General features: G+C 36.3%; 1 protein-coding gene across 4 annotated transcripts in view; it reads left to right on the top strand.

The window, feature by feature from the left end:
- The window catches only part of MINDY3 (MINDY lysine 48 deubiquitinase 3), an 81949-nt gene that overhangs the window by 57259 nt on the left and 12075 nt on the right, over positions 1–12615 (top strand). For all 4 annotated transcript variants that reach the window (XM_045069101.1, XM_004757566.3, XM_004757565.3 and 1 more), the window contains one exon: positions 3426–3498. In XM_045069101.1, coding sequence (XP_044925036.1) covers positions 3426–3498 — 73 coding nt within the window. The remainder of the gene's footprint in view (positions 1–3425; positions 3499–12615) is intronic.

Here is a 12615-nt window from a genome sequence, read left to right as displayed (position 1 = left end):
TATTGGAATGTTTTCATTGGAATTTCTTGTGGGGGGCGGGGCTTTTCCTTTTTCCTCCCTCTAGCAAAAACACATCTTAAAATGAGTGGTATGATTAAAAACAATTTCTAGTGGGTTTAGCAGATTAGCTATTAGTGTATCATTGAGACAAAAGGAGCAAAACAAGATATTAAAAAAACCATTGATGACAAAATTTATTATTAGTAATGACTGTTAGAGTTGCTGGGCTCATTATGTGGAACCTGACCAGTGCCACTGGTTGTATTTTGGGAGGAGAAAAGGGATTTCTGTTTAGGTGGTCTGCATCTGGGTGGTTTGCTCATATCCAGTGTTTTGAGCTACTTCTTTCATACTTCTGAACTTCAACCAAGAAACTGTCTAAATTCCTTTTCTACCATCCTCCATTCTGACATCTTTGAAGTGATCTGCTGTCCTCCATTTCCATGTCTTGCTTTGTAGGTTTTCTAGCGCTGGCCTCCTCCAGTGCTCAGGTCCTGCTCCCACTGGCCTGTGAGCAGCTTGCAGTTGGCAGGCATGGAGTGCTGGTGGTGTGCTCAACATTGGGAGAACGCCATGTGCTCTACTGGGATATATAACCGTCACCTCCTAACCCCTCATGTTCACAATCAGATGCATTCTGCCATCAAGGCTGATTTCCCTTCCTCACAGCTTTTCTCACAGTTCTAGTTCCCCACCTATGGCTCTACTAATTCCTTCTAGGATTCCCTACGCTCTTTGTCTTTGAACTGAGAGCCAGAGAATCTTTTTTGTAAAATCTATTAAGGTATACCCAGATGTGTCAGAAAGTTGTTGAATAAGTGCCAGTGCACTTGGAGAAATAATATATTCTCAGTGGGTCAGCCATATGTAAATTTTACAGTTTTAAATATCGTACAATATTTATTGGAACACATCCATGCTCATTTGTTTATGTATTACTGTATTGTCTTGCTGCTGCGATCATGTGGCCCTATTTACTCTCTGGCCCATTACAGAAAAAGTGTGCCAGCCCCCATTCCAAATGAAGATTTGTTAAAACCAGATTACACTGGGAGTTGTGCCCACGTGTCAAACGATCTTCTAGATCAGACCAGCATATATAGCCTCTTCAAACAAGAAGAATACATTTTCTAAAGCCTAAGTATTTTGTGTGTTCATAACCAGAGGCAAGAGATACACAGTGAACATTTTTCAGTAAGTCTTAAATTTGTCTTCTCTGTGTTAGCATAGTACATTTTGTTTATAGCACTCGTAAATAAGGCATCAGGTAGTTCGCTTTCAGTTCTTTCACACACCTGCATTTTCTGACCTCTTTAATGCCAGAGAATTTGATAAAAACTTTTTCTGTGGTTAAAACTGGAATCTTCTTTGTTAGCTTTATAGTAATTTCCCAAAATTTAACTTTGTAAGAATATTAAAGGAGTGCTTCAACCATATTCTCTGCCACCTCTTCCTGTAAAAAGATTTTCTTTTGTGACTGAGAAAAACAGTACTTCCTTTCCCGCTATTAAATCGTATTTATATTTAGAAAATTCAAAGTCCTGTTCTAACAGGTGTTTTAAGTTTTTCCTCATCACTTAACTAATAACAAAGGTTAAAATGCAACACCTGGTTAATAGAAAAAATGTATCCTTCTCTTGGGCCAGTATAAGTTTACCCCTGGGTAAAATCTCATCTGCAGCTCTACCTTCTTATCCAGAATTTCAGTGATAAATCCCCAAATTCCAACAGCCATTCTAAAGGGAAGAATTGGAAAGAAGTGAGGTTGGAAGTAGTCAAGGAAACTAAAACCTGTGGTGGACTACATGGAGAAACTTCTGGAATTACGGTTGAAAGTGATAAAAGCAAGTAGGGGGATCATGGTAATAGTCCCAGTGTTAGTAATTGCGCCCTGAATCAGAGAGCTGACATGCAGTCCTAGCGTCAGTACAAAGTTAATGATAGGGCTAAGGCTGTACTGGTGATGTATTCTAAAAAGGAAAGTGTTTTGAAGAAATTAGGCTAAATAAACACTACCCAAGAATCTCGCATTATCATCCCAAATTACGAATGCATTCTTCCTTTGACCCAACAATCCTGCTCTGGTGCTCTGTCCTACAGATAAAACTGCATGTATGAAATTACATGTTCAGGTTTCTTTGGTGCAGCAGTGTTTTTCACAGCAAAAGATTAGACATTATCCAATTATCCATCAATGAAGGACTGATACATAAGATCAGAAAGTGATTGAAAGGCCAGATGAAAATATGCCACATGACATACATCTCCGAAGTAATATTGAAAATGCAGAAAAAGTTGCTATCAAGGGATAGTAAATGCGAAAGAATTGTACATTCCCAAATCTTACTGTGTTATAAAATAGCACTTTTTTACTTTATTTTAATATGTGAAATACGTGTAAGGGCTTGCATCTGTTGTTCCCATCTGACTTCTATTCCCGTTCAAACTCAAGTATCTTATCTCATGAAAAGACCTACACTAATTGATTCTTAAGCTTTGTTCTTTCATCTCCAAGGTAAAGAGGGGGTGATGTGGTGATTAGGACAAAAGTGAACTATAAAAATTTATTTCCACAGAGGAACAGCATTTCAAATGGTATTTAACACTTTTATCCTATAACTTGTTAAAAAGGATTCAAGAAGGTAAAAGGGGATGGTTAGAAACTTGTTCTCTGATGAGGTTTGTGTGAGTGACCACAATTTTAGACAAAGGCTCCGATCAACGCCATGAATAGAGGAAAACAACTACAGCCCAGAACCTAGATTTCTGCCAGTAAAGTAGAATTTCATAACAGTTTAAATATGTGGAGCAAAGGTTTGTGAAGAGTCTAAATTAATGTTGAGTTTTGTGATCATTTTTGATAAACTATAATATTGCTTCCTACATAACATTGCTTACTATAATGTAATTATCTCTTCCTATAGAGAATTTTAAATCTACTTTCTAGACATTTCGTGGCTAGGTATTGCTATAATATACTTACTAAAGTAATAAATACTAAATGCATTTCTATGTAATTATTTACTATCCTATATCTCTGGATTTCATTTTTAAATATTTGAAAACTAGGTATCTTATAAGTTATATTTTTATTTGAACAATAATTAAAGCAAAAGTATGTCATTACTTTTTGCAGGTTGCATTTTATAGTAATTATTTAATATTAGACTTCTCAAGTGTTTTTATATGAAGCTTCAGTATCATGCTCACGACGATTGCCTATGGTTGCAGTATTATTCCCATTTTTCCAATGTGTGGTGAAGGCCCAGAGAGTTTGTGGCTTAGCTAGTCACACACATGATAGAAATGTCACTCAAAATCTTCTGACTCCAGATTTCCTCACCCTAGCCTCATACTTGTTCTGTTTATTTGTGAGGCCATGGTATTGCTGTGTCTGGTTGATAGCATGCTTTTTGTCTTTTCAGGATATGGCTTTAGTTGCTCCTGAGGCTCCTTCAGAACAAGCGCGGAGAGTTTTTCAAACCTATGATCCAGAAGGTAAAAGACTTTATTATTTTATTATCAATGGCTGAGTGTTTTATATCTTTATATATTTGAAGTGGATTGATACCTGAGTGTTACTCAAAATCATTTTTGGATTATTGAATGGGTAGCATTTCTTCAAATTTTTAAATTGGAAATGTGAAAATGGGAACAAATAAGGATGCTTAATGAATTTTAGGTATACAAATTTGATAATTGATACATTGCAGAATGGTAAGTATAGTAGCATTAGCTAACACCTCTGTCATGTCACATAATTATCATTTTTCTGTGGTGACAACAGTTAAGATTTAGTCTCTGAGCAACTTTGAAGTTTATAGTACAAAATACTGTACTGTATACAATATACACAATACAAAATATAATCGCTATGCTGTGCATTAGCTTATCTACTAGTTCCGAGTAATGTCTTAAACACCTCCCCTGCTCACCTACCTCCCCAGCTCCTGGTAACCATCGTTCCTAATCTGGCCTTGGTATCAGAATAATACTGGTCTCATAATATGGTTGAGGAGTGTACCCTTACCTTGAGTTTTTTTGGCACAGTTTGAGAGGAACTGGCTTTAATTCTTTAAGCATTTGGTAGATTCACCAGTGAAAATACCTGTTTCTGCAGTTTGTTAAGAGGTTTTGGGTTACTTTGTCAATCTCCTCTTTGTTACCAATCTGTTCGGATTATCTGTGTTTTCATGATTCTGTCTTGGTAGTTTATATAGTTCTAGAAATTAATTTATTTCTTCTAGGTGGTCTAATTTGTTGGTGTATGATTGTTCATAGTATTCTGATACTTAGTGTTTCTGTGGCATCAGTTGTAATGTTTCCTCTTTCATTTCTGATTTTGAGCCCTCTCTTTTCTTGGTGTATATAGCTAGAAGCTTGTCTAGTTTTTCAAAAACAAGTTGTTAGTTTCCTTGATCTTTCCTATTGGTTTTCTGGTCTCTATTTCATTTATTTCCATTTTGATCTTTGTTATTTCCTTATATTCTGCTAACTGTGGCCTTAGTTTGTTTTCTAACTTCTTGAGGTATAGCATGAAGTTATTTGAGATCTTTCTTACACTTCTTTTAAAACTGCTTTTGAGGGAACCTGGGTAGCTCAGTGGGTTAAAGCCTCTGCCTTCAGCTCAGGTCATGGTCTCAGGGTCCTAGGATGGAGCCCCTTATTCAGGCTCTGTGCTCAGCAGGGAGCCTGCTTACCCCCTACCCCGTCCCCCGCCTACCTCTCTGCCTACTTGTGATCTCTGTCAAATAAATAAATAAACTCTTGAGGGTGGGGGGGCCTGCTTTTGCAGCATCTCATAGGTCTTAATATATTGTGCTTGCAATTTCATTTGACCGTATTTCTTGATTTTCCTTTTGAGTTCTTTAACCCATGGGTTGTTCCGGAGCATGTTGTGGAATAGCCATGTATTCCAGATTTTCTTTATTACTGATTTCTAGTTTCATTCCCTGGTGGTCAGAAAAGACCCCTGGTATGATCTCAGCCTTCCTAAATTTGCTAAGACATTTATTTGATCTATCATGTGATCTATCGTGGATGTTCATGCGCACTTAAGAAGAATATGCCTTCTGCTGCTGTTGAATGGAATGTTGGGTATATGTCTAAAGTGTCATTTAAGTCCATTGTTTGCGTACTGATTTTCTACATTGATCATGTGTTTGTTGTTAAAAGTGGGGTATTGAACCTCTACTCTTATTTCATTGCTGTCTAAAATTCTCCCCCATCTGTTAATAAGTGTTTAATATATTGAGGTGCTCCAATATATGGTACATAAAGGTTTATAATTGTTCTATCTTCTGAGAAATTGATCCCTTTATCATTATATTGTGACCACCTTTTCTCCTGTTAGCTTTTTACTTGAAGTCTATTTCATCTGATATAAGTATAGTTACCCCTATTCTCTTTGGCTTCCATTTACTTGGAAAATCTTTTTTTGATTCTTCTGAGAGTCCTTCAAGATTAAGTGAGTCTTTTGTGGGCAGCATTTGATTGGGTTTGTTTTTTTTACCCATGTAGCCACTCTTTTAATTGGAGAATTTAAACCATTTAGAGTAGTATTTTGATAGGTAAAGACTTATTATTGCTATTTTCTTAGTTGCTTTCTAACTACAGTTATATAGTTCCTTTTTTCTATTGCTGTCTTTGTGACTTGACTTTATAGCAGTATGCTTTGATTCTTCATTGTTTATTACAGGTCTTTGCTCTGTGATTACTATGAGGCCTTCGTCATATGCCTTATAGCCATCCATTTTAAGCTGATAACAGTTTAACTTCAATTACATCAGAAAGTTCTGCCCATTTATGTGCCCTGCTCATAATTTATTTTGATGTCCCAGTATACATCTCTTTATACTGTGTATTCATTAACATAATATTGTAGCCATAATTATTTTTAACACTTTTGCCTCTTATATACTAGAGTTCAGTGATTTACACACCATTACAGAATGAGAATGTTCTGTTTGTTCATTGAGGTATAATTGACATGAAACAGTTTCAGCTGTACAACATAATGAGTATGTATATTGTGAAATGATCACAGTAAGTCGGGTTAACATCCATCACCATACTTAGGTTTTTTTCTTGTGGTGAGAAGTTTTAAGGTCTATTCCTTGAGCATCTTTCAAATATACAATACAGTATTACCTGCAATCACCCTGCAACACATTACATTCCTAGAAGTTACAGCTTGGAAGTCTACACATTTGATGCCCTTCAACCTGTACTTCCTCTGTCCCCTACCACCAACGCCTCCCCCCCGAAGCAATTAGTCTCTTTATCCGTGAGTCAAGTTTTGTTTTTAGATTCCACGCATAACAGAAATCACATGGCATTTGTCTGATGTATTTCACTTTGCATAATACCCTCACCTTCCATCATGTTGTAGAAAATGGCAAGATTTCCTTTTTTATTGATGAGTGATATTCTATTTTGTGTAATTTTTTTTTCCATTCACCCATTGATGGACACTTAGGTGGCTTCCATATTTCAGGTATTATAAGTAATGCTGCGGTGAACATGGAGGTGCATATATCTTTGCGAGTTAGGTTTTTAATTTTTTAAGGAACTTCCCTACTATTTTCCAGAGCAGCTGCACCATTTTTTATTCCCATCAACAGTGCATAAATGTTCCTTTTTCTCTGTATCCTTGCCAACACTGGTTATTTCTTGTTTTTTGATAATAGCTATTCAACACGTATAAGGTAATATTGCATTATGGCTTCAATTTGCATTTACCTGATGGCTAGTGATATTGAGTACCTGTTCATATACCTGTTGGCCATCTGTGTATCTACTTCAGATAAATGTCTATCCAGATCCTCTACCCATATTTTAATCAAATTAATGTTAGGGGATTTTGCTCTTGAGTTGTAGGGGTTGTTCATGTATTTTGGATATTGACCCCGTATCAGATGTATTATTTGCGAATATTTTCTCCCATTTGGTAGGTTACCTTTTCATTTCATTGATTGTTTCCTTTATTGTGTAGCTTTTTAGTTTTGTTTTTTTTTTTTTAAGATTTTATTTATTTATTTGACAGACAGGGATCACAAGTAGGCAGAGACACAGGCAGAGAGGAGGAAGCAGGCCCCCTGCCAAGCAGAGAGCCCAACGTGGGGCTCGATCCCAGGACCCCGAGATCATGACCTGAGCCGAAGGCAGAGGATTAACCCACTGAGCCACCCAGGCGCCCCTGTAGCTTTTTAGTTTTATGTATTTTTGCTTTTGGTGCCTTTGCTTTTGGTGTTAAATTCCAGAAGTCATAGCCAAGACATGTCCTAGAGCTTACCACCTATGTTTCATAATAGGACTTTCATGTTTTCTGATACTCAGTTATTAAATGGATTAAGTTTTTATGTATGGTGTAAGACAGTGGTCCAGTTTCATTCTTTTGCATATAGCTCTCCAGATTTCCCAATGCCATTTACAGAAGAGACATACTGTCCTTTCCTTGTTGTAGATTACTTTGTTGTAAATTAATTGGCCACTTGTGGGTTTACATCTCTGTTCTGTGCCATTATTTGTCTGTTTTTATGCTAATACCATACTGTTTTGATTACTGTAACTTTGTAATGTACTTTCCTATCAGGAAGCGTGATGCCTCCAGCTTTGTTCTTCTTGCTCAGAATTGCTTTGGGTATTTGGGGTCTTTGTGGTTCCATATAAATTTTAGAAATGTTCATTCTAGTTCTGTGAAATATGCCATTGGTATTTTGATAGGGATTGCATCAAATGTGTAGAGTGCTTTGGGTAGTACAGACATTATAACAGTATTAATCCTTCCAGACCATAAACACAGAGTAGCTTTTTACTTGTATCTTCACTTTCTTTTCATTAAAGTGTTACAACTTCCTTATTAAATTATATTCTTCTTGGAATTGTGTTCTTAGTTAATTATTAGTGTATAGAAATGCAACAGATTTTTTTTTTTTTTTATTCTGCAACCTCACTGAATTTGTTAAGCCATTTTTTAGTAGAGTGTTTAAGGTTTTCTATATAGAATGTCATGTTCTCTGCACATAGTGACAGTTTGACTTCATCCTTCCCAGTTTGGATGACTTTTCTTTTTCTTGCCTAACTGCTTGGTTAGGACTTCTAATACTATGTTGAATAAAAATGGTGAGAGGGGACATCTTTGTTCCTTACCTTAGAGAAAAGGATTTCAGCTGTTCACTATTGAGTGTTACAGTAGCTGTAGGCTTGTCAAACATGGCCTTTATTATGTCGAGGTAGTTCCCTTTATATCTGCTATGTTGAGAGTTTGAATCATGAATTGTTCAATTTGTTAAAGGCTTTTTCTGCGTCTATTGAGATGATCATATGATTTATTTTAGCCTTCATGCTGTTAACGGGGTATACTGAGTTGTGGATGTCAAACCTTCCTCACATCCCTGGAATAAATCCCACTTGATTGTGGTATATGATACCTTTAATGTATTGTTGAATTTTATTTGCTAATACTTTGATGACGATTTTTGCATCTGTGTTTATCAGGAATATTGGCCTACAATTTTCCTTTCTTGTGCCATTTTTGTCTAGTTTGGGTATCAGGATAATCATGGCTTCCTGAAAACATTTGGGAATATTCATGTCTTTTCTACTTTTGGAAGAGTTTGAGAAGAATTGGTATGTATTCTTCTAACATATTTAGAATTCACCAGTGAAGCCAGCAGGGCCTGGACTTTTGTTTGTTGACAGACTTTTTTAGTGATAGTTTCCTTATTCACAATTGGTCTGTTGTAGATTTCTAGGAATTTATCCATTTCTTCTGTCTAGTTAATAGTCTCCTCTGATCATTTGTATTATGTGGTATCAGGTGTCATGTCTTTGATTCTGATTTTATGTGCGTCATCTTTTATTTTCTTGGTACATCTAATTAAAGGTTTCTCAGTTCTCTTTAAAAAAAAAAAAGAACAGCTCTTCATTTCATTGATATTTTTCTGTTTAGCCTCTATTTCATTTATTTCCACTCTGATTATTGTTCCTTTATTATTTTCTTTCTAGTTCCTTGAGGTGTTTGACATAAACAGTCTTCTATTACACTTCCAGTAGAGAATTTTGAATTTGACTGTATATTCACCTTTACCAGTGAATTTTATACTTACATTTTAATGTTACTAATTTAGTGTCCTTTGATTTCAGCTTTAAAAGCCTCATTATTTCTTACAGGGTAGGTACATGGTAATAAACTACCTCAGCTTTTGTCATTCAGAAAGGAGAGAAAGTATTTCTTTTGAGCACTTGCTCTCTGAGCCTACAAGTTTTCTGCTGAAAAAGCTACCTATAGCCTGATTGAGATTCCATTATATATGATGAGTCTTTTCTTCTGTTGCTGCTTTCATAATTCTGTATTTGATTTTTGAGAGCTTGATTACAGTAATATGTCTTGGTGAAGAAGAGCTTTCAGGACCTTTGAACTTCATGTATCTAGATGTCCCCTCTTGCTTCCCAAAGTTTTCAGTTCTGTTTTTTCCATATGGGACTCCCATGCAGAATTGTAGAGAAGACGACTATGTCCCAAATGAAAAAAACAAGACAAAACTACAGGGGAAGAAAAAGGGCTAAACATAAGGGAGATAAGCAGTCTACCCAATAAAGAATTCAAAATAATGGTCATAAAGACACAGTGGATGAAATCTGTGAGCACTTACTCAAAGCGATAGAAATTATAAAACATAACCAGCCACAGAGGAAATGGTAACTAAAGTGAACAATGCACCAGAGGAAGTCAAAAGAATGGGGTCAGCAGTCTAGAAAACCGTAATAAGAAGCAACAATGCTGAATAGCAAAGAGAAAATTAAAAAGTGAGGATGGGTTAGGAGACCTCAGCAACATATCAACCATAATAACATTCTCATTGTAGGGGTCCCAGAAGGAGAGAAACAAGGTGGGGAAACCTATTTGAAGAATTAACAGCTGAAAATTTACCTAATATGGGAAGGGAAATATACATCCAGGTCCATAAAACACAGAGATCCCCAAACAAGATGATCCCCTGGAAAACAAGATCCACACCAAGAAAACAGTAAAGAGAATCTTAGAAGCAGCAAGAGGAAAAGCATACAAGGGAAACCCTAAAAGATTATCAGCTAATTTTTCAGCAGAAACTTTGCAGGCCAGAGGGAGTGGCTAATGTTCAAGTGCTGAAAGAAAGAAAGGGGAAAAAAAAAAAAAACTTAGAGCCAAGAATACTCAACTCAGCTAGGCTATCATTAAGAATTAAAGAGGAGGGGCACCCGGGTGGCTCAGTTGGTTGGACAACTGCCTTCGGCTCGGGTCATGATCCTGGAGTCCCGGGATTGAGTCCCACATAGGGCTCCCTGTTCGGCAGGGAGTCTGCTTCTCCCGCTGACCTCTCTCCTATCATGCTTTCTCTCTTTCAAATAAATAAAATAAAATCTTTAAAAAAATTTTAAAAAAAAAGAATTAAAGAGGAGATAAAGGGGTTCCTCACCACTAAAATCTTACAAGAAATGTTCAAAGGACTATTTTAAGTGGAAGAAGGCCACAACTAGAAGAAAATTATGAAAAGAATTGGATACAAAATCAATACACAAATCTGTTGTGTTTCTATACACTAATAATTAACAAGAGGGAAATGAAGGAAACCATGCCATTTACCATTCTATCAAACAGAATAAAATATGTAATAATAAATCTAACCAAGAAGACAAAAGACCTGTTCTCTAAAAATTGCAAGACAGGGGCACCTGGGTGGCTCAGTGGGTTAAAGCCTCTGCCTTTGGCTCAGGTCATGATCCCAGGGTCCTGGGATCGAGCCCCACATTGGGCTCTCTGCTCAAAAGGGTGCCTGCTCCCCCCCCCACCTACTTGTGATTTCTGTCAAATAAATAAAATCTTTTAAAAAATAAAAAAAAAATTAAAATTGCAAGACATTGAAAGAGATTGAAGAAAACACAAATAAGTGGAAAGATATACCAGGCTCTTGAATTGGAAGAAGTAATATTGTTAAAATTATTGATAGCACCCCAAGCAGTCTACAGTGTATTCAGTGAAATCCCTATCAAAATAGCAATAGTGGCTTTTATAGAACTTGAAGAAAAAAAATCCTAAAGTACGTATTAACCTCAAAAGCCACAGCAAGCTTGAGAAAATGAACAAACTTGGAGTTCTAGATTTTATATAATAATCCAAACAGTGTGGTATGGCATACAGACAAATGGAACAGGATAGAGAGCCCAGAAATAAACCCATGCTTATATATGGTCACTTAAACTATGACAAAGGAGGCTATACAATAAGAAAAAGACAATCTCTAAAATGGTGCTGGGAAAAGTGGACCACTTTCTTAAACCCTGCACAAAAATGCAAAATGGATTAAAGACTTAAATATGAGACCTGAAACCATAAACTCCTAAAAATGAACCCTCAGAAAACCTACATAGGCAGTAATTTGGATGTCAACCTTAGTGATATTTTTCTGGATCTGTCTCCTCAAGGGAAACAAACTATTGCATCTACATCAAGCTAAAAAGCTTTTGCACAGCAGAGGAAACCAGCAAAACAAAAAGGCAAACCCTGAATGAGAGAAAGTATTAGCAAATGATAGATCTGATAAGGGAGTATTATCCAAAATATATAAAGAATTCATACAATTCAACACCAGAAAAGCACATCATCCAATTTTAAAATGGGCAGAACACTTCTATACATATTGTCCAAAAAAGACCTACAGATGGCCAACATACAGATGAAAAGATGCTCAACATCACATTAGTGGAAATGGAAATTTAGGAAATGCAACTCGAAATCATGAGCTATCACCTCACATCGGTCAGAATTATCTGGTATCAAAAATGCAAGAAATAAGTGTTGACAAGGATATGGGGGGGAAGGGGGGACCCTCATGCAGTAGGAGTGGTAATATAGGCTGGTGCATTGTGGACAGCAGTATGGAATTTCCAGAAAAAACTAAAAGTACAAGTATTTTACCAGAAGATAAGGAAAGTATCGATTTAGAAAGACATAGACACCCCTATGTTTACTACAGCATTATTTACAATAGTCAAGATAATGGAAGCAACCCAAGTGTCTATAGAAGAATGGATAATGTGGTATATATACAGGAATATTACTCAGCCATAAAAAAGAATGAGATCTTGTCATTTACAACAACATGGATCCAAAGGGTATAAGGCTAAGTGAAATAAGCCAGACAAAGGAAAATACCATATGATTTTACTTAGATGTGGAATCCAAAAAATAAAGGAGCAAGCCAACACTACAACAACAACAAGGGTGACAAGAGAAACAGACTCATGGAGAACAAATTGCTGGTGGCCAAATGAGAGGATGTTGGAGGGGCATGAAATGGGTGAAGGGGATCATGAGGTATGAACTTCAAATCTAAAACTTAAGCCTATTTAAAGCTAGCCTATTTAAGCTAATTTAAATGCTATTCCCTTATGTTTATGAGATACACTGACTCTGATTCTAATGTGCATTTATGTAACCTTGAGAATAATTTCACTTGGAGGTTGTTTCCTGTTCATCAGTCCTTAGGCATTCTCTAGAAATTCCTTTTGTTCAGTTCAGTTCTCTCTATTCCTCTTAATGGAGCCATTTTCTCCTCTGTTCCCTTGCTGCTT

Source organism: Mustela putorius, unplaced genomic scaffold, assembly GCF_011764305.1.
Source record: "Mustela putorius furo isolate JIRA1106 unplaced genomic scaffold, ASM1176430v1.1 tig00003913_pilon_pilon_pilon, whole genome shotgun sequence".
NCBI lineage: Eukaryota > Metazoa > Chordata > Mammalia > Carnivora > Mustelidae > Mustela > Mustela putorius.
Note: the sequence above shows the minus strand (reverse complement) of the source record. Positions and strands in the feature narration are given on the sequence as shown.